At 37.1% G+C, this 27837-nt stretch overlaps 1 protein-coding gene across 1 annotated transcript in view; it reads right to left on the reverse strand.

Moving 5' to 3' along the window:
• The window catches only part of LOC134872422 (copine-9-like), a 70776-nt gene extending 54501 nt beyond the window's left edge, over positions 1-16275 (reverse strand). The window contains 2 exon segments of the mRNA XM_063895709.1: positions 13301-13341; positions 16029-16275. Coding sequence (XP_063751779.1) covers positions 13301-13341; positions 16029-16108 — 121 coding nt within the window. The 5' untranslated portion in view covers positions 16109-16275.
• Between the last annotated feature and the right edge of the window lie 11562 nt (positions 16276-27837).

Consider the following 27837-nt stretch of genomic DNA (forward strand, 5'->3'; position numbering starts at 1 on the left):
GACAGCTCTTTGGTCTTGGCCATAGTGGAGTTTGGAGTATGACTGTTTGAGGTTGTGGACAGGTGTCTTTTATACTGATAACGAGTTCAAAAAGGTGCCATTAATACAGGTAACGAGTGGAGGACAGAGGAGCCTCTTAAAGAAGAAGTTACAGGTCTGTGAGAGCCAGAAATCTTGCTTGTTTGTAGGTGACCAAATACTTATTTTACCGAGGAATTTACCAATTAATTCATTAAAAATCCTACAATGTGATTTCCTGGATTGTTTCCCCCATTCTGTCTCTCATAGTTGAAGTGTACCTATGATAAAAATTACAGGCATCTCTCATCTTTTTAAATGGGAGAACTTGCACAATTGGTGGCTGACTAAATACTTTTTTGCCCCACTGTATATATAATATAGATTAATAAACGTAAACATTTTTCACGATTAATTCACGAACAAAACAAGGACTGTGTTTAACAATGGGTATACCTTTTCCGGAAGAATATGACCTGAGCAATTTTAACTATCAGCTAAACATTTCATGTCAGTCTGACCTTTACATTTACTATTATGACACCAGCTTCAAAGTGGTCATTTTATCAATAATACTAGAGATGGAAAACACATTTTCAGAGCTCAGCTTTTATCTATCAAGCTGTTTTCTTTCTTCTCACTGCTGTTCAGTACAGCCTCCCATAGTTGCTAGAATGGCTATAGATTCTTATTGAGTGAAAGCTTTAGTGAAAGTATGGGTCCCCAGACCAGCCTTTATGTGTTCTTCACCGTTTACAGTCTTACTTTGGTTTGTTCAACAAACTTACATTTGTCTTTTGAGGGGGAAATTTGGCTTTGTGTACAACTGCATGAACATGCAATAAGGCAGCGCAATTATATCCCATAAAATTCATCATGTTGTCATATTTGGTTTAAACATATTTAAGTGATTTTATAGAAACAAACAACACACACTTAAGGCTCTTTGGGATGTATTAATAACTGCTGTTGGTGTCTACAGGGGCAAAATGAGCCACTTGTGTCTCTGCGAAGTTTGGACCGCTAATGAACTTCAGACTGTCTGGACCGGCAAACAATTAAATCCACATTTTCTTCCTAATGAGCAATTAACAGAGGGGAGATAACAGAGGAAGGGCAGCAAGCAGCAAACCTTTTGGGCATTGAGCCTTTAGAAGAAAACAATATGCTCATTGTCAGTTTGTTAAGCATACGGGAGGCATACTGTATTGTTTAAAAGGGAATTACAAGTTAATCAGTTTGGGAATAACATGTAAGCCTTCAATTAGATTAAAGAACAGAAAACGATAAGGGCAAACACTCTCCAGGGATTGCTCATTTCAAAGCCATACCCCAATCCTTTTTGGTCCAGAAACAAAAAAAAAGCAGAGATGTCTGTTTATCAGACATCATGGTCCCAGGACCTTGATTTTTCCCCAAGGTTGCACTGTAACAAAGCCACAGCCCGGCAGTAGACTCAGACTAATCCACGTCGATGCTATACTGGGTCGGTCGAGTCCTGAGAACCTGACTGATTGCCTGCTTTATGGAAAGTGACTCAGAAAGGAAAGAGCCCATCTGGTCAGCCACGGACCGACCAAATAACAAGGCGATTCGGTGTCTCACCAATACCTACTCCAACTCCAACTCCGCACAATAGTCCGTCTGCAGGACAGGTACCCGTTATCAGCGATAAATCGTTATCAGCACAAATCATACTAAGTTATTACATGGCTTCACAGCTTAACACTAGATGGATCAAACAGCTCTCCAGCAGCAGAGAAAAATAACGGATCCTCTGCTAAATTGGGCGTGCATGAGTGTTTTTGCAGCAATTTCTTTTTGGTAATTGGGCAAAACTTTATGGTGATAAAGTATCATGTGCTACTTCCCTGGGCAGCCTCAATTAGCTCTTTCTCCTTTTTTTCTGACACTTCTTTAAAGTGGGCATTGTCACTGTAATGAGCAACATTATATCCTTTAAAGAACATCCTTAAGTAAAATAATCTGTACTGAGAAATTAAGCTCAGTAATATAATTGACTGTGTTACACCTAAAGCATATTATACTGGAAAAAAGGGTGAAAGTAGGAAGAATAAAACAAGCATCTTGATAAACACATAAATAAAACTGGTTTAGAACAACCTCAAAACAAGGAAACATTTCCTTATGTTTATCAGTTAGGTTCTTTTGAGGACAATCAATTTGAGGAACCTCCTCAACCAAACACTGTTCTTTCCACCTATTTTGTGGAGGGTGAAAAACAAAGACCAACCTGTCTTCTGAAACCTTTCATATCATGTCACCTGCTGCCCGTGACCAATCAGGGACAATCTCTAGAATTAAGGTCACTTGGACAAAGGTGACAACGAATGTCCGTTATTCAGAGCTAATTAGAAGCCAATTGCACTTTAATAAATGATATTGATCTAAAATGTCTTTCAAAAGGGATAATCAAGAAATAGATAATGTAAGTGAAATTGATAAAACAGTTAATCCCATTATTTGAATTTGACTAACATAAAGCAGGAAAATGGTTAGGAAATGTATATGAAAAGGGGAAATGCAGTCCTTATTCTTAAAAAAGTAGATATCTAACATTTCAGCATTTAAAAGGATAAACAACATCCAGCTGTTTGATATGTACACTATGCTGTTGAGTTGTGAACTTCTCACCCCAAATGTTTCCAACAATTTCCCATCACAGAAGAATATGTAATTGATTTCAAGGTAACAATTTGTTTCATTTTGTAGCCTGTAATGGCAACAGGGAAATATCAGAGTGTGAACGAGTCATCAATGTAGTTTTCTGCGAGAATCTATATTAAATAGACCTTTCCTCCACTTACTGTATGATACACTTTGAAGAATCTGTTTTCATTTTATATTTTAACCGTGTCAAATGATTTTAGTCGTTTGACATTTGGAAAGGTATCAGTGAAACAAGCTGATCAAATGTTGACCTTTATCCTTAGGAAACACTGATGTGTTAAAACCCCCAGATCTGTTTGTTTTGGACAAGGAGTTTATGTAGTTAATCTGGCTCCTAGTAAAAACCTCAAGACTGTCAGGATTATTAAATTATCAGAGTTACAAGCTGAGCAAATGTTAGAAATCAGCTCCCAACCCCCTTCCACAAAACTGTATCAGAGAAAACTAGTTATTTTTGCCATGACACTGCTTTATTCATAGTTAGTATCCTCTGGTTTCGCTTTACATCCCAATAGTGGTAAGAGAAGAATGTCTATATTATACATTTTATGAGCCAAATAAAATAAAGACTAAACACAACTAGACACGTTTACGCCTATATAAATGTTAGTGAGAATGTGCAGCTTCCTCTCAGCAACATTGACACAAGGAAATTATAAATTACGAGTGGAGATAATCCATGACTAACTGCTTAGAATAATGTGTTATGTGTAATTACCCTCGAAGGCAACAGCTTTGAGAATTGGCAGAACATTTTCGACTAAAATGATGAGTCTTTTATACACCTAAATCTGCGACTCAAGCAGACATATTAGAATGCTATGTTTAGTTAGCATCTTTTTTTAGCTATGTTTTTTGTCAGCTCAATTTAAAGGTAACCTCTTTAGCAAACCCTTGCCCAGGTCAGTCAGTTTAGGTAAGACCTGTCTTTTTAAGGAACATAAAACAATACATTGTTGAGTAAAACAGATCTTTAATAATTGCAATAATTAAATAATTACTATGTATTAATATGGACCTAATAGAAACTTCAGCAAAATAAAACAATGAGATTCACAAACAACAAACAAAATACATTTACCGGCACTTTGTCACATCTACTTTATCTCTTTAACAGATTGCTACAGGACATAAAGAATATGTTATCTCCAGAATAAATCTTCTAGAAAAAAGAAGAAGAAGACATTTCAATCCCTTTTATATTAAAATGTCTGTCCTATAGGTGTGATGAGTGTAATTGAAAATGCCAGAGTGTACTTTCGGTCTCATCCAGCTAATGCTGAGCGAGCTGACAGCAACAGACACCTGTGTGAAGGTTCTTTTTTAGACTGGGGATTTCTTGCCGGCTGCTTCTTGAATTTGCACTGCAGGAGAATATAATCAGAGAGTAGGCAGACATAGACAGGGTACAACAGTCTTACTTGCAGGCTGGGGGCACAAGCTGCTTGCTGTGAGTTGAAACAAAAAGGTGGTCGGGTGACAGGAGTTGGTGCTTAAAAAGCCAGGACAGAAGGAGGACAAAATGGAATATTTAAGTGAAGGACAGGGATGGAAGGTGGAATAAGAATAAGGAGTCGTTCAGTGGGGAAAAGAATAGGTAAAAAATACATGACCATGAAAGAGGATGGAGGTAAAGTAAAGAGATGAGATGGATGGATGACTGAAAATGTCAGCAGAGTGGAAATCCACTGTCAGGTGGTGACAGATTTTTGGAGAAAAGGAGGGTTGCTGTCAGAAATCCGTCACAGATACACCTTTCACACAACAATTCCGCTGAGACAGGGTGGGCGCACATCCCTGCTAATCTATTGATCTGCTGCCAAGTGAAGCATAAGACAGGATAGCCCCGGACCTTCGGAGGCCAGTCCTTGAACCTGAAGGGAGCAGCTATTACAAACCTGCTAAGGCCCTGGATTTATTTGTTTTTTATTTTGAAAAATTCATCTTTTTTGTAAGCCTAAATCAAAAAAAGACACTGCAATGTAATAGCAAAGATACCCATATCACCCTTACCTGACGTGGCATGGATCTTGACTCAAAAAGACAAGAGCGACATTTTTATTTTGTTTCAAGGGCTTGAGAGAAGATTAATTCCTCATAGGTGTGTTACATTCAGAGCTGAAGCTGGGAGGCAATAAGCCTCGCTTAGCATTAAGACTCGAGAAAGCAAGGGTAGAAGTCCGCCCTGCTTAGAGGTTGAAACAATATTTGTACTTTGTAAAGTATTTGTTTTATCTGTACACAAACCAATATCCCTATACAAAAGTGTGTCAATAAGTCAACCTTGACTTTAGGTTTTAAACAAGACACAGATAGTTTGCATGTCCCCTGGTGACTTTTTGGAACTTTCATTAAAATGTATTGTAACATTGTTATCTGGCTAGTAATCCCAGTCACTTTGAATGTGTCAGCATGCTGATAACGTTTTTTTTATTTTTATGCAACTGTAAGTGATTAAAGTTACCATTATTTTGTACCCTGATTACATAATCCTGTTACATGTTACCCGTTACTCCCCATCCTGTGAATGCTAAAATCTAAACACGTAACAGCCCAATGTTGCTGTCACAGTATTATTTTGTGTATATCAAGACATGGCTTCACTGAGAAAGGATACGTTTTTAAATTAATTTGGCCATTAAATGCCGTTGGGTTGAGATGGACGACCATGACCGCCTGATCAGCGGGGGCTGTTCAATCTTTTCTCTGATCTCCTCAGGAGACCGTGGGGGTAATTAGAGACCAGTGACCTTTATTTAGATGGTAGGACTCCAGCCTTGCCTTCACTCACCTCTGCCAATGAACTTTTATTGGATTATAATTGACCTGATTATGGAAGTGGAATTTGTCAATGCAATGTTGATAGCTTAAGGATGAGACAAACTTCATGAAAAAATGCTCTAACATGTCTTATGTCTGGCAATCAGTGTGATTAAGGCTCATCCCCCAATGGTTTCTGATGGCATAACCAATGTTAATCGCTATATCAAAAAAGCTGTGAGTTTCGCAATGAGTAGAAAGGCGCTTTATAAATAGAATCCTTTTACCATCCATTTAATGTCATTTAATAAAATTCTACCTATTGTTAAAAGCCATTTTCAAAGTTCAAAAATAAATTACAGTAGTAACCCATACATAGAGATAATTGTCATAGTTAAAAACAACATGATTCTGAATCACATACAATCAGCTTAGATCATACAGTTTATAGAATACAGTCTTCCAGATGACTCATTTTAAAACCACAGCAGGCGGGAACAAACTAAGGCCATACCTGCTGTTCTATATCAAAACATTAACTCCTACCTGCTAGTGAGTCACAATCCTAAAGCAGATACTGCAAAATGAATGTACAGGAAGTATCACATAAGTATGAACATTTAACAATCATGAATCGCTAACTTTGTAATGAGAAAATAGAAAGAAGAGAAAGAATATTCCTAATTGATTTGATACATGTGTTTGTATCTAATTTAACCTGGACTGGTAGAAGCCTAGGGACTCTGTCTCTACAGATTTTAAATGGAGTGAAACCCTCCTGCATGTGGAAACTGTCAGTACTCCACTGGCAAATGATGTTACATAAGAGAAGTGGGATGTTTCATATGGGGGCCTGATAGCCGTTTACATATCCGAGGATAGAAATACAAGTAGTGTAAGTAGTATGGGGCTTCAGGAGCTGCAAAGCGAGAAGAGAACATGAAGCAGCCAGAAAATTGCCTCCACCTAAATATTCTCTCCCCAAAAAAATATCAACCTTGTAATGTCACCAGTGGTTTCGTGATACTTCAGAAATGAAATGGTATGAATGTAATCTCAAATTTGCAGGAATTGGAGTCAGAAATTATCCTTTTTGAAGTGCAAAAGGGTCACTTCATAGAGAGGAAAACAAAGATGATGTACAGTTACAGCGATTGGGAATGAGAAGATAAATATCTCATGAATTCCATTATTTTAATCTGGGTCCAAAAAAATGAATCGCACAGATGAGTTTGTCTCACAAAATAACCTAACTTTCTCCGCTTTCGGCCTTTAATCAGAGATTTCAATTCTACTGTCAAATGGAGAGCAATATTATGCCGGTCTCGGGAAAATGCACAAGAGCCCTTTGCGTCTCTCCAAGGGCAACATGAATGTGGGTGAGGTCACACATGCCTGGAATTCAAACACAGTCAAGACTGGACTGAATACGACAAGCATGAGTATCCAGTTTAATAGTGTTGCATGGTGTTTTAACAGAGTTTATTTTCAAAATAGCTTCTATTTATCATTTAAAAAAGTGACACCTACTCAGAAAAACAGACTGACAGTGTACATTGGTGCATAGCATGCATGAGTGCTTTCTAAACAGGGCTTACATAACTTCAATCCCCAGTGAACAAAATATCAGCTTAAAATTGACAAGTGATTGATTGATTCAATTATTATACTACATGTTGATGTCAACGCTGTTGCCAAGATTTATTCAGTCAGATCATAAAGTAGAGCTCTATTTTAAAACCTCAACACGTTGTCATACCTTTCAATACTTCTTTAGGTCTTTTGCGAATGACTCCCAAAACAACATATAAGAATGGGGAGTCCCGGCAACAGGAATCATTATAAATCAAAATTTAGCAAAAAAAAAAAGAAGGCCTTCCTTAAATCCCGTTTGGTTTCCTAATAGAGATCTTATGATAAATAATGCTGAATTGCCATGTTGTTTTGGAGCTTAACTGAAAATAAAAGAAGCTGGTAGTACTCACATAAAGGGCATAATGAGGGGATTTATGTGACGTAAAACTTTTAAAAAAGAATTGCCAAAAAATTGCATTTATAGAACAAGAAGTTTATCGAAATAAACCCTAGAATTGTTGTTAAACTGAAGCAAAATAATCCCAAACTAAACATTCCTGCGGCCCTTTAGCAAGCTGCCATATCCTCTCAAGCCTTACTTCAGAGAATGACTTCAACCAAGTGAAAGATACCACCGGCCCAATTAAATATAGGTGGAGCTAAACAGGGCAATCCTCTCAATCACACAGAACAATGACCATACCATGACTACAATATATCGAAGTGACTGCTGACATCAGAATCTATATCTGGGCAATCATTACATACTAATGGGCACACAACATTTTACAGAATGTCATTTACTGCCCATCAATCTTCCGAAATCTTTGCAGAGCCTGGCCCCTCCCTGCTCAGACGATATAACGAGGCACGCCTGTTAGCACAATTACAATACTTTAAATTCAATAAAAACAAACTAACTTAACGTGTTTCAATAATTGATACACTTTGTTGATAATGTATCAAATAAACTAAAACATTTGTCTGAAATATTATAATCAAACACAAAAAAAAATGTAATGCTTGGGAAAGGGCCTTTGAGACAATTAAGAGTTTGTGGGAAATCCCTCAGTGGCACGAGAGACAATTTACCTCACGTTTAGTGTTTGAGCCACTGTTGATGTAGAAATATTGATTATGGCAGCTTTAAAATCACTGCCTTTTATGAGAAATTTGCAGGGAAGGCATAAAAAAGCTAAATTCAGCAAAAATCACAGACTGTAATACATGGCACTGGTGGCCAATCGAATAAAGACCAAGAAGAAATTGGGCTCTCCAATCCTGATTCGTGCATTATTAACTTAACCATAAAAAGCCAACTGTCGATGTAGAACGTGAAAAAAAGGATCACTAGAATAATAATAAGGAAAGTTAGAAGAACCGGAAGCTTCTTTCTTTTAAAATTGAAGAGTACTGAAGTGGAAACATCTCAATGTTCATTTAATACATCAATAACAAATCACTTCAGCATCTTCACTTCAGACACAGTGTTTGTAAAGGTATCCTTCCTCCATGTGTGGGCGGACACCAAGTGGCTTCAGGTAATTTGATAGCAGTGTGAAAGAAAGAAATTGAATTTACACAATGACCAGGCTACGAGATACAACATCCCCAAGGACAAACACTGAGTCATCAATAAATTAGATAAGGAGAAGTGCTTCAGACTCTTTGCTTTAGAATCTTGGCACATTCTTGTTCCGAGAGGCAACACAACAAAATTCACCATCAGATACACACACTTTGGGTTCAAAAAGGTTGATGACTAAAACTCAAAAGCTGATAAAAAGAGTTATATAATTTTCCCCATCGCGTTCAGGAGGAAAATCTAATCAGAGATGAGTCTTCACCTCTGAATACCTTAGATGTAATAAATACATCAGTTATTCAATACTGCACAGAAATGAGAGTGAATATCTAACTGGGTATCATAAAATAGCATCTGAATAGCATCAAAGGGTGGCAGCGTTTGGGTTTCGGTCTCTAATTTGCTCTATTTTTGTACATGTCCCAAATGTGCAATCGTGTGCTTCCATCTTTCATGTCAGTGTTGTTATCTCGCTCTCCGCGCTGTGGATCTGTTGTTGATCACTAACTTTGATCCCTGAGAACCCCCACATGAAGACAGGCTCTGAATGAGCTACTAAACAATACATGGTAAGTCAAGTTTTTCTCAAACTTTGGAACAAGCAAGAATAGTAACGTGCATTTGCATCCACGTGTTTTATTTGATGTCAAAACGTCTAAATATGGCAAAAAATGTTTTACTATTGGAATAAATTGATTGAAATTAGTCTGAAACTTGGGTCACACCAGATGAATCACATGCATTAACATGTAGCGCCTAGATTTTATAATTGGCTGCGAAATTCAGTATTGGTATTTGAAAAATGCACCTCTCTTGAGAATCAGCGAAGCCACCATCTCGATATGTGCATAACAGAAGTGGATAGAAACATTATTTGAACCTTTTTACCTCTGACTTTGAACTATTTTCTGAGTATTAGCTGTTAAAAAGTGTTGTGGATTCACATTCTTTTTCCTGACTTATTGATGAGTTGATCAAATACTCTTAAATCCGTTGGTTCAGGTGACCTGTGTCTAGATAGAATCGGAGGATGAAACCCTCTACTAATAAGTCAAAGTCATCCACGATGAATCGAATTGTTTTGAGCATTTGAGGCACTTTAATTGGCCCTGGTATTGGGGAAAACAGCAGGGTCTGATGTGTTTGTTGACGTGTGCAGTTTCGATTTCCGTTAATCAATTAATTATCTGAGTGACTTCATCTCTATTGTGTGTCCTAATTACCACTTCTCGCTCCTTGGCAAGGAGTTTAGGAAGACACAGCTGCCATTTTAGTTTCAATCCCATTCCCAGTGATTTTATTTCAAGGTTAGGCTTAGGCTTATTTATAATAACATTTTATTGCTACTTTGTTTTTGTTCTCTGGGCTCTCTCTGAAGTTACATTTAAGCCTCACAATATTTAAATAAAAGGGACTTCTCCTGTTACTAATCAAGAAACTCTTGTTGTCCTCATTGAACCTTATGTATCTTTGGTCTCTTGGCCCTGTGTAGTTACTATACTTAGCATTTGCACAATCAGCAGTCAAAAGTAAAGTAGCTCTGATTAGGCATGTATAATTTGATTAAATGGTTTACATGAGAGGTGGAAAAAGGAAACTCTGATTGAGTAGGTTGTTTTCTCCCCTGTATGGAATCCGCACTGTTAATGACTTCCTTCCTGTCATAAACTGCAATCATTTTACAGCCATGGCATTTGCTCCCATGTTACTTTGCTGCCAAATATACGAAAGCTGAGACTGGACACCCATAAAAAAGCTAGTCACAAACAGAAGGGAGCAGCTGTGGCCGTAAACATGTCAGTTCACTGAATGTTTTAAAGGTTGGTGGTCCAACTTATGTATTCCAATCCATGTCCAAGTAATCTATTAGACACTAACAGCAGCATTTTGTGAAAGTGTATTGGACGGAAAGTAAAGATTTTCAGCTATGCTATGATAAAGTCCAGAAATGTTAGTTGAGAAGAACTGCAGCGCAGCTACTGCAATTTCCACTTCCACTTAATGCAATTATGTTAGTGAACATGTCATCAGATAGAACCAATTAGGATAGATAGAAGAAATGTAGCCATTTATAACGTTGCACTTTCTGTGGTTTCATGCAGTATCATCATACTACATGACACCACACACATTAAATATCTAAAACAGGAAATGTCAGGACCCCAGGAAGTTCAATAATGGACACAGCTTTGCTTTGCCTATTGTCTTCCATGCCCTGTTTTCCTGATATAGTCTTTGTATGACTTCCCAGCCGGGGTTCACAAAAACCGGCAACCAGCCTACATTACGCCTATACCGATTGACAGTCCTCTCCCACAGTGCTAATGTGTAAAGCTGTATCTCCAATGTATGGTATGATACAGCTTCTTAGAACAACATGCGCCTTATTGGTTTTCCATTGGTAAATATTGTGGACTATTGTGATTTTTTTTTTTAAACCACCTTCTACGAGTATGTGAGTTGAGCCAGTGCTTCATGTAGGAGTTCAACATAGCAGATAAGCAATTGGTCAGTGAGAATCGTCACACCGATTAAGGGATTCAGCAAGTGTTGCGTTCAAGATCATCTCTTGGCATTTTCATGCAACGTTGCTTTGATGATCAGCTAAGTCGGTACTATCCACAGTGGAAAACAAAATAGGGAAACAGACCAGTAGAAACAGCCTAAATACTGTTATCTTTAGAAATTGTAACGCCAAGTTGTCTCTTCTACGTAGGCTATAGTGTGTAATAATATCATTCCGCTAAGAAAGATATAAGGTAGAGCAAGATGGTGTTTGGCCTTCTGTAAATTAACTTAGCTCAGCTCACCCAATGAATAAGTTGATTCAAATGCTGGAATACTAATAGTAATAATAATTAGGTATGTCCTTAATTAGTCTGCATGAAAATGCAAGAATGAAATAAGACTATGCATGCATACAAATGGAACTTGAATCACTACATTTCCTCTTGTCTGTTCTGACAGTGTTGAAATTGTTTATAGTGTCTCTATGAGGTGTTTTTGTGGTACGGGGTAAACGCTCATGTACCATTTCTGTACCGGTAGCTCTTCAGGCATGCACTCACATCTGCGGACAGTTTCAGCCATTATCACCTGAGTCTCCAGACCAGCGTGAACGAGGAGTTAGACAGCTGCGCTCTTCATTTTGAAGCAATACCGTCTTGCTGTTTCGGGGTACAATTTGTCCGAGAAAGCTGTACCCAACGGGCTCTCAAAGGTACCACACTGCTTTTCTGTTCAGACATTTTAGTTGGTTGAAAGCTAAAGTGCAAGAAGGGCATAAGGGATAAAAACCAAACATCTCAATAAAATAAACTATAAATAAAACTTCTGCTGATTGGCATACATTTACAACCTGGACTCTTATTCTTAATATTGGATGAAGTTTAGCATCGAAGGTTTGTACAGACAGAACTCTTGATATCCATTGAACAGAGAATACTGACAAAAACTATACAACTACTTCCTTAAATCAGGCTCTGAAAGATATATGAACAAATCCCCCTTGTTAAAAACAGAATATAAATACGAATGAAACTAAAACGTTTGCTGTAAATGAATGCTGCTGATATAGAGATTTCTGGCTCACAGTAAAATTCCATACATTTGACAAGACACTAAAGAGGACTAGGGTACATAGGTTTTACTATTAGTTATCAGAATGAGTTGATAACTAATAGTAAGTTGATTTTCTACAATTACACAAGTATTTCTAGTATTTCAAGTTTGAAATGTCTTAATTATACAAGCAAAAAAGGAATGATCAAATACTAACTTTGGATGAATTTGGGAGAAATCTAAAGATGCGTAAAAGAAACATTTAGTAAAAAAACAGATAAAGGAGTGGCATTTTTAATTCTTTCTCAGCAAAGACACCCAAACGAAAGTAAAACCAAGAAAAAAATACGTTCTACTTTTCCTGGTTGTAATGGAATTTGACGAGTATCCATTTTTGCTGTGGAAGTCTTAGTACCAAATTGTTATGTGTTTCTGGTTTCCATGAAAACACAGTACTGGTAGTCGTTGGTGTACTGGGTTTTAGTTTAAAGGAAGAAAATGTAATTTTTCTAGAATCATACACAGCTCAGAAACCTGACAAAAACCTATGACCTGCAGCTCCATAGTTCTTCATAAAAAAAATATACTTAACTAAATGCCAACAATACACCCAGCCTTACAGTATGTCTTCACTGAAAGGTTATCAGTAGTGAATGGCCACAGCTAGAATTTGTATACAGAGACAGGCTTTTAACCCTTACATCTTCACTGCCATCTTTCTTCCATTAATCCCTTCCCCCATCATTTTTCTTACTATTTGACAAGCTCAGCCTCCCTCACATTATGACCCTTAGGCAACCTTGACTTTTCAATCCCTCCTTAGTCTTGTCCTTGTTCTTTATTCTCCCTCTTTACTCTTGTATTTTAGCAGCTGAGTTGTTACCTGTCGATAGCTCTGACCTTCTGGGTTATTTATCAGCGCAGAAGCGAGAGGACAGCCCTAGTTATATCATAAGGCTTTTTCTTGCGTGCAACAAATGCATCAAATAGAATAGAATATAGAATGGTAATTTAGGGGAAACATTGTGCATTGCTTGAGTCATAATTGCAACAAAAATACCGATATTCCATTATTTACAGCAATTAATACAGTAACGACTTCAAACATACCAGGATCTGACTTGGAGAACGTATCCACATCCAGCAGACTCCTGTGGAAACAACAGAAAAGAAGGTTAAAAATGGATCCATTCAGTTTATTTCTATTTCATGTTGAGAAATGAAATGTATTCATTCATTAACATTTCCTTGAATCGATTTCTGTGGGGTTTTTTATGCACCACTGAGTGTTTTTGAAAAGTCACAGCTAAGCCCCTAAGAGTTAGGTCATGGCGGATTTAAATTGCTCCCCAACTTATTCTGTGTAACTCAAATCTAAAAATACTGTGCTGCAAAGCCACGGTAAGCCACATAAATGAGCCAATACTTGGTTACCATTGCAAGGCTGATGAAAACCCTCGGGGAGATGAAGAAGTAATTAATGTTAATGGTAGTGTCACTGTTAGTTAATGGGCAGTAAAGGGGCTGGTATTCAGATTATGTTGCATTGGTAGAGTAAAGCTAGACTTTTCTTAATGCCCATAGTCTTTATATCGAATTAAGATAACCAACTTCTGGCTGAAGCAGGACACTATATAACTTAAGATATTTAAAACGAAATTAGGAAGAAAAGGGAGGGGAAAATGCTTAAATGTTGTGTAGAAGGTGTCTTGAAACGTGCTCATCAGTTGGGGAACATGGGCATTTTGCCATCTTCTCCCAATGGAATTATTTTTAAACCTTCAGTAATTTTTCACCAGGTTATACAGCTGGCCAACTTCCCCGGTCACAGCTGTGTACCTTTTAGAACCCCGTATCTGTTGCGTTCTCAGCTTTTTGCTATGTTTTTTATTTACAGCGTTTTTAATTTTCCATGTTTTGGTTTTAGAATTTCCTCTGTGTTTCTGTTGAGTTGGTGATTTTTTTCTGAATGCTGCACATGTGTTGTGAAGTTGGTAAAGATTTTACCTCGTTTGCATGTGTTTTAACACATTTGCATTTTTTATGTTTTTAATCGTTTCTAAAGCTATAGTAAGTTAAAGAAAAGAAGTGTTTTGGGCCATTGTGCTGCGTATTCACCTTTCGGCCACCGTAGATGTCCTCTACAAAACACTCAGACTGATGAAAACTGGGTATACACTGAATAAATATTTTTTCAGCAGACACAAGACACAGGGCTGTTATCCGCTACATTTGCTTAGATTGTTTCGCCTATAGCTTAGAATCCAAATATAACCTATAACCACAATCCTTCATCAGGTGTCTAACTACCCAGATCTAAAACAGTTTTGTAAAAATGTAAGTGTTTGGTTTTTTCCCAGTTTTGACAGATAATCACTACCCTGAAACACTCACAAACGTTTTATGACCATTATACTGGCAACCATATTAATTGCAAGTGTGGGTTAAAATTACAAATGTCTGTTTGTTTGACAATAGGTTTAAACATTGGGGTTAATGTAAGCACACAACTCAACAAACGATATATCATATGTGTAGTTGTGTTTTCCCACCGTTAATGAAGGTTTAACTTATTATATTTCTAAGCTGCCAGCTGCTGGCCGTAACATTGGTCCTTGTTTGACAAAAGATCTTCCAGAGTGAACAAAAAAATGTTGTACATTTACAATAAACTCTCAAGCATAGCCAGGGTTGTTCATGGATAAACCCTCTGACACTATTTTTTATCTTCTTTTTTTTTGGGGGGGGGGGGGGACGACGACTTCCTTTACTGTGTATCTTCTAATCTGAGCTCCGTTTCTTTACAGTGAGCTTGTCTTGCTACTTTAAGTCCCTCTCATCTCAGGGGGGACTATAGGGGAGTGGCAGCTATTCATAATTCATGTGTTGAATTGAAGAGACAGTCAGCCCACTGACGGCAGGCAGGTTGACAGTCGGCAAAAATCCGGACGGAGTTTCACTGCTCCGTCAGTTATTCAGCAGAGCAGCCGACCATTCAGCCAAAGCAACCTGCCACCAAACAGTACATTCACGAGTGCTTTTTTTGTTGTTGATTCAAGGGTTACAAAATCAATATTAACAATGTATTTAAACATAATTATCCCTGATGTGTTTTTTACATATGTTTATGACCTGCACCAGATAGTAGACAATCTATAACCTGATGTTTGTATAATTCACCTGCCACACCAATAGTTAGCCATGCATGTCCGTGCATATTAATGGTATTCTAACGGGTCATTTGCCAGACCTTGAGAAGAAGTGAAGACAATTTATGGGATTTTTAATCACTTTGGCGACTATTGGAGACAGCTGATGGGAATTACCTGAGAGCAAAGGGCATCAGGGGAGAAAGGTCAGGATAGATAGATAGATAGATAGATAGATAGATAGATAGATAGATAGATAGATAGATAGATAGATAGATAGATAGATAGATAGATAGATAGATAGATAGATAGATAGATAGATAGATAGATAGATAGATAGATAGATAGATAGATAGATAGATAGATAGATAGATAGATAGATAGCCCTACCTATATTTCATTTTTTTTTTTTTTGTCTATTGGTTTACACAAGCAAATTAGAGAATTTACAACAACAAAAAAATGTAAATGTATTTTCCAAAAATAGACGGTTTACATTTGGTTGTGCCACCCTCAACATGTTACAAGATAATTAAACACACACACATCATTAACTTCTTTTACTTTGATGTTTTGTAAATCAGAATTTCATAATAGAGAGATTTTTTTCCCGCTGATCCAATCCCTTGATTTGGGTTTGGTGAAAAACAAACACATCTGTATGAAATTGGATGAGAGTTGGACCTTACCGGCACGAAACGGTAACTTCTATTTTAGTTGCAGGGACTCTGGTGTTGAGAGGATCGAATTCCCCTATTGATGCCATCATCTCGACCCGCGAAACTAATGAGCATCCGCGGAAAAAAGAAGATGAAGAAAAAGAAAAAAAAAAGATCTAATCATTCATTCACAATAGGATCGTGATTGCAGTAAATCCATTGTGGGAGATTCTTCTTCTGGTGTTTCGCTTCGGGAGCCGCGGAGGAGGAAAAGAGAGAAAGAAACGGACTGAGAGAGAAAGAGAGAGAGAGGGAGAAAGAGAGAGAGGGAGGCAGGGAAAGTTGAGAGGCAGATTTAAAGTTCATTCATCCTTCATGGTGTGTTCGCGGTGCGCTCCCGGTGTCCGTCCGGTGCCGAGGAGTAGAGCGCAGCCAACCGGAAGCACCGGCAACAGCACGCTGCTTCTATCCCCTCCGTGTGTGTGTGTGTGTGTGTGTGTGTGTGTGTGTGTGTGTGTGTGTGTGTGTGTGTGTAGGTGCGTAGGTGTGTGTGTGTGTGTGTGTGTAGGTGCGTAGGTGTTACATTTAGTCACCTGTTACTCATCTGCCAACGCAATTCTTCATAAAATATTTTCCTAGTCTTCAATTCATTCTTATTTCTCCTACACACGTTTTTGAGCCTGATAATTTAACAGCTAAAATGAAATGAAACCCAATCATGACAATGTTATTATTTTGCAAAATAATGACAGACTGTTCACCACTTTTTTGCTATAACACTCTTAATGGATGAAAGTGTTTTGCAATACCACTGCTGAGGTAAAATATACAGTAGACTTACGTGCAATTGAACACCTTATTGCATTTAGGTTTATGCACAATTTGTAAGGATATTAGCTCCTTTGGTACTTTATAAAATCAGATTTAAAATACTGCTTCTTATCTTTTACCATGGTGTTGTTTGTTTTTGCTTATTGGTTTATATTTTTTAATCATGTGCTTACCTTTTTATTGTATATTAGTCTACAGTTTTTCCTTTTGTCTGCATTCCTGGTGGAAATTGCAATTAAATGTAACAATGTTTACAGGAGAGCCTTCGAGTTGTTTCTTGGAAATTGTGTTAAGCATTCACTAAACCTTGAAACCTTGAAACCTAAATGGAATAATGTATAAGGCTGATAGTGTCATGTGAGCCTTGCTGAAGGGTTTGACATTCATTTCATGTTTGGAAATGTAAATTCTAGGGTTTTTATAGAGTTTAAATTCTACCTCAGATGGCAAGTTGCATTTCTTATCAGGAATACATGCATCAATCAATCCCTATCATGGGTAAATGAACCCAACCATTCTGATTGGTTGCAGTTTAGGACGGTCCATTACACCACAGCGGTTTTGGGGTTTGCACACCATCAGAAGATGTCAAAGGCTAATGACACAAAGAAAAGTCGATCCAATCTCTGTGAAACATTGTTTTTCATCTGAGTCACCATCAGTGATTAAAGTGTCTCCTTTGCCTCAACCGATGAAACGTCTGCATTCAAAGAAATGTTTCATTTAAAATATTAAGTGACGAAAAATATGCTAATTTAATTCATGCATTAAATCATAATGAGTCTGTGTTTCGTAGCCTCATTATAAAGTGTTAGCACTGATGCATTGCCAATACATTGTGAAGTGTAGGCCAGAGTGTGAATACAGTTAAGACTTTATGAGCAACAAAAGTAACAGGAAATGTGAGCAATATTTTATAGTGAAGCTACAATCACTCTCAGGAAAAAGATGATCAGATATGACAAAAGATGTAAGTGAAGCTGAATGTGAATAGATCTGGACCCTAAGCCCATTTGTCACATCTGTTATCTGAACATTATCTTCAGAAACATGTTTACACATGCAAAATAAAGATGACAATATATTTTCAATTCACATTTTCTCCAGTTCTTTACATTAAAGGTGCCATAGAATGGAAAACTGTATTTACCTTGGCATAGTTGAATAAGGAGAGTTCGGTACATTGAACTGACACACCGTGAAGCTCTAACACCATTGTTTCCTCCTTCACGTGCAAATCATGAATATGCATATCATTGCGGTAAAACGGGCGAATTACAACAATCGTGTGTTATGTCACACACAGTAGTCCAGCCCCAACATTTGCATACACCAGCTGCTGGAAACACTAACGCTAACACTTACCACTCCGTAACGTTGCTCTCCAATCTCAAACCAACTGACTGTTCTTCAAATTCATGACCCCAAATATAATCTGCCAACTTTATAAAACATTACTCAAGTTTTCAGGAATCCTTTCAGCCAGAAGGTTGTTGGTTCGATTCCAGCCCGAGCAGTCAACATGTTGATGTATCTTTGGGCAAAATACTTAACCCTGTGTTGCTCCCGATGGCATGGTCAACGGTGTATGAGTATGTATGAAAGTAAGTTCCCTAGAGCAAGGTGTAGTGCTCTCAATGAATGGGTGTGATTGAGTGAATGACTTGTGGTATGTTAAGCGCTTTGAGGGGTCAAAAAGACTGGATAAAGCGCTATATAAGTACAGTCCATTTAATGTTTACCATATGGCTAATGGTAGTGCACCTACAGTAAAAGTCACATAAGAAACAGTTGAAGCCAGTTAGCATGGTGGTCGCAACAATGGCTATCCTCACTGAAATCTGAACAAGAACACAGAGAGGATGCTGGGTAAACCAAATAGACTAAGGAGGAGAGATGGCTCCAAATTTAAGGAGAACAGGCAATATTAGGTGTGTCAATTTCATAACACTGGTTAATAGACTGGACGAGCTAAAGACATGACTCAAATGAATGTGCTTTATGGAAACATGGAAGCATCACGATTATTTGACAACTATTTCCATTAATGGTTTCCGGACATATTCAGGCAACATATCTACAACGATTCCTTTGATGGCTTTCAGACTGTTAGGGCCAAAAAGGATTGCACCAACATGTCTTCACTATGAGCCCGAGTCTTCAGAGGGTCCCTGTGGTTTGGAAGACGTCCTGTCTCATTCTTGTGCCTCTGACGCTGTGTCCCTGTGGCAATAAAGACTTCTATTGCGCACTTTAACTTCAATTTACAGTATTTTTGTATAAATATGTATGGGTTTCATTCTATAATTGTGCAACTGTTCCATTAATTAATTACCCCCTTGGATTGATAAAGTACTTTGATCGATTGATTGATTTTTCAAGAGTTTTCTAAATTGAAATGAATCCAAAGTGTAAATATTTTGTCCCACTAAGACTGTTTGTGCAAATGGTAAGATATGCATACCTTACAGTTTCTGCGACTTTTAGACAATAAATCAAACATTTTACTTAATTGTTGTTAAGCCAGGAGTAAAAAAAGGTACATCATAAAGTATTACAATTCAAAAGTAAACTATAAACCCTCCTGTTGATTCCCTTTAGATTGAATATAAAAGCTGCAGGAAAAGCTTTAGTGTGCCTATAGTTAAGATTTTTCATGCCATGTTTATATTATTCAGCAATTAAATCTGGTTCCTTTGTCAGCCCTTCTTCCAGACACTCAAGGTATTGGATCATCCACAACATAATACAATTTTTATAGATAAAAACCAAGCAGACATTTTCAGAAAAAGTTGCGCAACTGTGGAAATCTAATGACCTTGGGCAAAGGGATTAATATCTGATAAGAGAAAATGTGTTATGGACAGAAGGTCGCAATACAAATATGTCACCACAATGGGGAGATTGTGACCAAATTGGAAAAATTCAAAGACATTGAAATGAACTAATAGGCAGTCCCCGTTTTATACTAGCTTTTTGATGCTGGTTCATATTTAAAAATCTAAACTTTTTAGAAAAGGAAAGAAGTCATTCAACTTCTAGCAGTTGGGATTGGTTTTTGAATGGTTATACTCACACCACTGTCAGCAAATATTACCATTAACAATTCTTATTTATAACTGACGCCGATGAAACGAGAAACAAAGTTCCTCGAAAAAAACTTTGACGAGTCAGAAATAATAACATAGAATAAAACTTTTTCAAGAAATATCCAGTTATAGGTGTAAAGTATCTTAGCTTATGTGTAATTAACTTTTGCATTTAATGAAAAATGTAAATCAATCGTTCCCTATATGCAGCAACACTGATTTCTCCCTATGTCATGTTCTTATCTGATTGGTTGGTTTGATGAAATAACTGCATGCTGACACAGGAAACGTGGGTTAGGTATCATTTAGCCACAGCTAATGCACCAGCACTTAAAATGGCTTGACTTATTTAAAGCTAACATGCTTCCTGCTGGTCTCTATTTATAACCTCATACTTATTTTATTGCACTGACTGTATTGTAAGTTACATACATGGATAAAATCGTCAGTCAAATTAAATGTAATGTATTTCATTTGATAGATTTCGCCGTTTAAAGTAATTCCACCATTTAGCCTTACTAGCTAACTAGCATCTGTTGTCCCTGAGCAGGTTTACTGGAAACAACCACACAATAAATACACTACATAAGACAACACATCAAAATATGCTCAGTATTATAAAAAATCAATACAAGGCAACCATTAGTAAGGGAACTTTTGTACTGACTTGAGCCACAAAGCCAGAAGCTAGTCTTAAGCACTGCAAAGATTTCTGAGTCCCTGATGTTTGTGGGTATTATATTTCACTTCCCCATCACTTTAACACAGAGAGCAGATTGACCAAAGGCTGTCTTTAAAAACTGTTGTACCCAGTCACTCCAGTCCTAATAAAACTGCCCCTGGAAAAAAGGCCAGGCAAAAGTAAGCATGCAAGATTGTGAAAAAAAACTCAAACAGGCAAGATAAGACGTAGAGAAATACATTATCTCTGGATGATATAGTGATGATGATCTTATGTCTTTTTATTTTGAACTTTTATGATTCATTTATAGAACGAGCTCACAGGCTTGAGTATATTTACAACCGCCTGAGAGGTTGTTATGCAGTAAAAACCAATGGGGAAAAAACCTACGGATGGAGAAAACAGACCAGACCACGGAGAGGACTATTGCTCATAACCCGACTGACTTGATTTTTAAAAATATATCTTTGTCTCAATTTTAATGGCCACCTATATGACTTCACCGTCAATTAAAATGTCAGGATTCACTGAATTATTGATCTTCGCTGTCAAAAACATGCATTGCTCACGATAAAGGTTAAGCATGAACATCCTTGGTGGTCCGACACTGCTCATTGCCCCTGTCTGTTTGGTTGCAGGATATTCTATACATCATAAAAATTCATGGTATCGTCAGCATACATTCGGAAACTACCCTTTGGACTGGAATTATTCCATTTGAGGTATTCTGATTAGTCCTGGAATCTGTTGATATACAATGAAGCTGCCAAACTGTACTTAATATGCGTATGCACTGAAAGTACTTTAAGGAAACAAGGTAATGAGAGAGTACATGCACAATAATTGATGAGCGGAAGTGGATGGTCACAACCCAAAATCTCCTCTTTGTAAAGAAAAAGAACTGTACTTTGTACTAATATTGATAACAATTGAATTGAAAGGGCTAGGATTTCATGGTTTTATTATGTCTTTCTAATGGTCTCGTTCTTTTGGTCAATAGCATGTTCTTTTTCAGGAGAGTTTATTCTGTCTAGGGGCAATGAACAAATGATACCCCTCTACTCGCTACACTGCCCCTGTCTCTTTTAGTCTTCTTATTATCTTCAAAGCCATCTTTGAAAAGCAAACTCCCTTGGAATAAGGTTTTTTTTCTTACTTTAAAATAAAATGAGACCTACTGAGTCTTTTTAATTGGCTTTTTATTTGGATAAATTATACTGCTATCATTTGACTCTGCCAGGATGTTATGTTTTCTGATCAATTTTTTTGTCATTTAACAAAGATAACTCAAAACTGCATTGCTCCAATTTTGTTTAAACTTTGTGGACAGATTTACTGAGGGCTTAAGAACCCAATATGTTTTTGAAGGATACTTTGTCATAAATTGGATTCTTTGCCCACATGTGATCGAAAGTACCATTCTAGTTTTTGATGTTTTGTTGTTTTGTAAGGAAACTTCTCCAAGTTATTGCTGTAGAGAGGTGCAACGATGCCGTTTTTGTTTAGGCTGACCAGGAAGATAGCATCGGAAGGGCTCCCTAAACAAAAAGCAATAGGATTTTTCTATTGGACTTAAAAATATTGCAGGAAATTCTTACCTGTGTTGCCATTTTATGATTTTTGAAGGGTAAATGCATCACCAACAGTAAAAAGCTAATATTGGGCTATAAACTCACTAGAGCAGGGTCACATGTCTTTGCGTAACCACCACTAAGGTAAGTACGGTTAATGTTCGCCGTGATTAAGTTCGGTAGTCTTATTAAGTCACTTGTTAGCATCCACTGTTTTATGACACAAAATGCTTGGATGGTGTTAATGTAATAATGTATGCTCACCTTATCTTCTCTCTCACTTCTAACGCCCATTCTGTGCTCATTGTTCACCTTCTGAGAGCGAGATGGAGCGGTTACATCAGATTCTGCATACATTCACTGGAGTGGGTAATCAAACAGCACACCCATCGTTATAATATAAACAGGAGAAACAAGCTGTCAGCTCCTAATGAGATGTCTGCGCTTCTAAATATGGAAGGGTTTCTCTGTAATTTTCCAGTAATCAGCCCTCCTGAAAGCATCGTAACACACCGTTAATAGCCTCCAATCGTGACCTAATCACAAGAAATGCATTTCCGAGGCTCTGCAAAAATAGATGTTTTGAAAGATTGTATTTTTGGATAACACAGCAACAAAGGTCTTTCAGCATCAGACAAAGGGAGAAGGAGTGTGTAAATGCATTACAGGAAGGATTCAAACAAAGGCAATTTTAACGTTTAATGTAAAACTATAGGTGGTACAGTTCAACCTCATAATTGAATGCCATGTGTAATGTGTTGATCCACAACCAGGGTTGGCCCTTAAAGTGAATTTTATGTTTGTATACATGCATAAAAATATAAGTTTTAAAGACCTTATATTTGACTACAGTTTTTTTTTGTGACGAATGGATTCAAATCATATTTTAGAAACAAAAATGTCCCACTGTAAATATTACTTTTCAATTCTAGTTTTCGATAAGCAAATTACTCAGTTGGAAAACTTTGAAAGTTTAAGCTGAATTAATGCAAACTATTGATTGAAAAGCAAAATAAGTATAAAAAGCTTTAATTTAATTTAAATTGTTTGTTGAAGCAATTCAATTAAGTTGGTCCAACTATTGTCTTTTTTCAGTGTGTAAGACACAAATTGTATCAATGTGTTATCAATCAATCAACAACTTTATTAATCATGCAAGGGGCAATTGGTTATGAGCAGCTTATGTCATGTACACAGGCAGGAACATACAGGAAGAAAGTATACAGATACACCCGGGAGCCAAGTGTCCAAATTTGAACGTTTTATCTTTAAAGGGCCCTTTTATGCTTATTTCAGGATCATATTTGTATTAAGTGCCTGTACTGTGACACATCTCCTGTTCAACTAGCTCTTTATTTTTCTCATACTGCCTGTGCTGCAGCACCTCTTTTCACCCTCTGTCTGACACCAGAGCCCAGTCTGCTCTGATTGGTTAGCTGGCCGGCTCTGTTGTGATTGGTCTACCGCTTAGAGATGTCCCACCCCTTAGTCTATATTGTGTAATGTGTTGGAGCGCTAGCCAATGGAAGCCCAAGTGTAATCACTATGTTCCGAAAATAAACAAAGGAGTTCAATTGAGGAGTTGCAGGCAGGGGAGGAGTGTGTGGGAGAGAAACTCCCTCTGGAGGGAACACAGGGATTTCTGCCTTTGCAGACCTTTACATGCACACAAACTTATACAACACACTAAAGGAAGAGAAAACCCCCAAAAGATGAATAGCGTCCCTTTAAGAGATAATGGACAGTGAGTATGACTATCAGTTATCCATGGCTTTGTCACACACCAAAAATAACAAATCCATGTTATTCCCAGCTGTGTGTGTGTGTGTGTGTGTGTGTGTGTGTGTGTGTGTGTGTGTGTGTGTGTGTGTGTGTGTGTGTGTGTGTGTGTGTGTGTGTGTGTGTGTGTGTGTGTGTGTGTGTGTGTGTGTGTGTGTGTGTACAGATTCACTCAGTCTTCCAGCTGATCAGGCAGAAATAGAAATGTTTCATGGGCTGAACAATACAGCAGCGATAGAAATGGGGAGTGAACCAGATATGGATATGTGATGGATGCAGAATAAGCAATTGTGAAAGGGAAAAGAGGAAGAAATAAAAGGGGTAGAGAGAGAGGACGGAGAAGAAATAAGGGATATTTAATTATTTTCCACTCTGGAAGATCTAAAAGAAGTGGTTGGACAATAAAGCGGTCAGTGGCTTTGAGTGTGTGTATCTGTGTGTGTGTGTGTGTGTGTGGGAGTGGCAGCTAATTATTGAAGCAGGAGAAAATCTTGTTTAGTTTCCATTTCACTGCAGAGCAAAGCAGCCGTCTGACAAACAGTGAAAGCCTGCAGCAATCATGTAAATATGACATATGTAAATGCATATGTTCTACAGATTTGTGCTGCTGTACCATTAGAAGTTGTGATAACAACTGAGCCAGGGTAATAAATTATAAGTATCTGGTCACATAAATCCAATCATCATTGGTCAATATAAAACCAAGGCTTTTATCTAAAAAAAATGTGTGCATCCAATGATTCAGGTCTGGACAATAATAAATAGTACTATATGTTAGTATAAGCTTGAAATGTTGTATTTCTTTGAATTTTAAATATGTTATACTATATCATAATATATTGTTATCATTATATTCTATTCTCAATGACTTGATTAAATATGCATGAAGAGATCACTCCTTGTAGAATTATAATTCTCTTTAAATGTAGGTTTGCTTAATTCTTACTCTGTGTTTAAGAAGATTTTAAAGGTAATTTATTTATTTGTATTTAAAATGTGTTCTGTTTAATTTAAAGTGCTCTGTAACTGTTTGAAATTACATTTTTGAAATTAAAGATTGTTTAGATGGTTTGTCTATTTGTGCTTGTAAAAGTGTCCCAAATCCATCAAAAGTTTAAATAACATAATGCATATTTTTCATATTTACCCTATTATTCATTTTGAAAAATGGTAGCCCATTGAAAATAATTGATATCATTGTTAAACATCCCCCTCCATTTATTTGATTTGATTCCTAAAAACCCGAAAAAAAATTAAACATTTATATTTTATTTTAGATCTTGAATATTCCCTCTGCAAAAATGCTATGCCAACAAGATCAAGCAAGACTTGTTATCCTTGTTTTTCCTGACATTCGTATTTATGAAATGAAAATCATATGCATAATAAAATATGTTTAGTATTTGATGTCTCATTTGCACATTTAACATTACATTTTTTTTTAAAACCTTAAATATAATATAAATGTAAGTAATCGACCAATGAAGTTTGAAGAGATGTCTAGAAGTTTAGATTTTCTCTCCTGAAATGCCTCCTCTTATATTTCCAGACTGCAGACCTGCATATACATCTCCCATACACAGCAGTGTCTCCTTTCTGCCACATTCACAATTCTCTCTGATGAGGACATGATGAGCCAGTCTGAGTATGCTAAATGAGACGCTTCAAGGTTGGAACGTACAGATCAACTATCAAATACTCACAATCACAGGCTGATTATAGCAAGGCAAGCCGGAGCACATAATGTCTGACTGTGAGGAAGGAGTAAGGCACAGGCAAGCTCGGGGAGTAACGGATTACATGTAACGCTATAACTTAATTAGGGTCCAAATTAAGGTTAACGTAACATTAAAAAAACACGTAATCAGATTACTGTTATATCTTTAAAAAAAATGGATTACAATGTTAGTAAAAACCTAAAAAGAGCATATAGATGTTGTTTCGTCTCTGTAAGCTGTTCTGTTCTGTAGGCTACTACTCTAAATGTGAATATGCTGCCTGAATTTGCTTTATGGTTTTCACTCAAGTACTTTACTTAGATTCAATTTTGAGGTACTTATACTTCACTTGAGTAATTTCACGTTATACTTTTCTTTACTGCATTTTGTAGGTATGCCTTACTTTTTACTCTACTACATTTAATTACAGAGCTACTTTGGACATGTAGAATAATAATACAGAATATAAATCAACTAATAAATCATGATGTATTACTAAACATAGTAGTTAATCAAGTAATTTACAGTTTCCCCACCTTTACTAAGTGCAACATTGACATTATTGCATCAATAATGAGTGTATGTTAAGCTGTAATATTGCTTCTTTTACTTAAGAAAGATATCTGAGTACTTCTTCCGCCACTGATCAAATAGTGTGAGTGAGATTAACTGTGTGTATTAAAGTAACATGGAGCATTTTGTTGCAGACATCCTATCAGATTTGCTCCCCTTGCTTTAAATCCAGTCTAAGAATATACTTTTATTCTCTAGCATTTGACTCCTTATCTGGCTCGTAGTGCCGCTGCCTATGTATGTTTTTGTTTTGTACATATGAGCTGTGTTTATCAATGTTTACATCGGTGTTTCTTTTATTTCTTTATTTCTTCTATAAAAGGTTGTGTTGGCTACCTGCTCTGTTCTGTACTGCACTTTGGTCAACGTTGTTTTTAAAAAAAAGGTGATTATGGTATTGATTGATTGATTTTCTGTTAGCTCAGATGTTATTTCTGCTTTTTTAATGTGTAGTATAGGTGCTCTTTTGTTTCATTGTTGGTGTAAAGACTGCTGCCTGAATATGTTTCATGAAAGGCAGCTTTTCCAATAAATCTAATCTCTGAGCAGAGGAAACATTTTAAAAATTAAATATCTTGGTTACTTCTAGAAGCTGCGGAATTTAAAAAAGTAATGGACGTAAATAGTGTATATCCAGGCTAGATGAATGCCTCTGCTTTAGTTGTGTGCTTTAGCCTTGCATCTATGTCACCATTCCAATTTCCAGCTCAGATCACAGTTTGCCTTTGATGATGTGACAGCATATTTGATTCTGGAGGCTCGTGTCCGAATGGCCCCATACTTGGCACACACTACCAACACTAAGCCTGTGATCAGCTGGACCAGCATTCGGAGCAGACTTTGAGTCCAATAAAGCATCAGAAACAGAGAGCAAAACAAAAGCTGAAGCTGCGAGGGAACCTTATGACTCTGTTCTCAAAGGAGGCAATATACTCATAGTTGTCTCAGTTATTGTTTCAGGGTCGAGGGTCAGAGTGTGTGGGGTGAATCCTGATGATCTTCGTACACAATTATACCCACATGCCGTCGAGTTGAAACACCCACACAGCAAATCTCTCTCAGAGTTATTGCTTTTTCGGAATAGTGCTTAGGAGCTGGATGTAATTCCTTAACGTTCAAAGGCTGAGTTATGAAGATGTCTGTGATGTAATTATGGAGAGCAAAAAATAAAATATATATATATATAATAGTAGGTGTAATGGTAACAAGGGGATATGTCTTGAAATACAGAGGAGTCTGGACGAAACACCAGCTGTGATGAAATGCTTCCTTCTAGTGTTCAGTCCACAACATTGCAACTATTTTCCGTGCAGTACTTTGAATAAAAAAAACATTACGGTATATATGTTTCTATTGAGCCGAAACATATCACCAATTGTATTTTCTTCTGGAGGTGGGCCACAACGGTTTGGAAGATCAGTGTTACAGGAGCACTGGCCCTACACAAAAGTTAAACACACCTTTAAGCAAGCTTTTTTTGTAGTTAAGTTTTATAGTTTCTAGCTATAGGAAACAACACAATGTCTTGATAATAGAGTACATGCATTTGAAGCAGTTACTTTTATGATCTACAACCTCAGCCTAGTTTAAAAAATC

The sequence above is a fragment of the Eleginops maclovinus genome, chromosome 1 (genome assembly GCF_036324505.1).
Source record: "Eleginops maclovinus isolate JMC-PN-2008 ecotype Puerto Natales chromosome 1, JC_Emac_rtc_rv5, whole genome shotgun sequence".
NCBI lineage: Eukaryota > Metazoa > Chordata > Actinopteri > Perciformes > Eleginopidae > Eleginops > Eleginops maclovinus.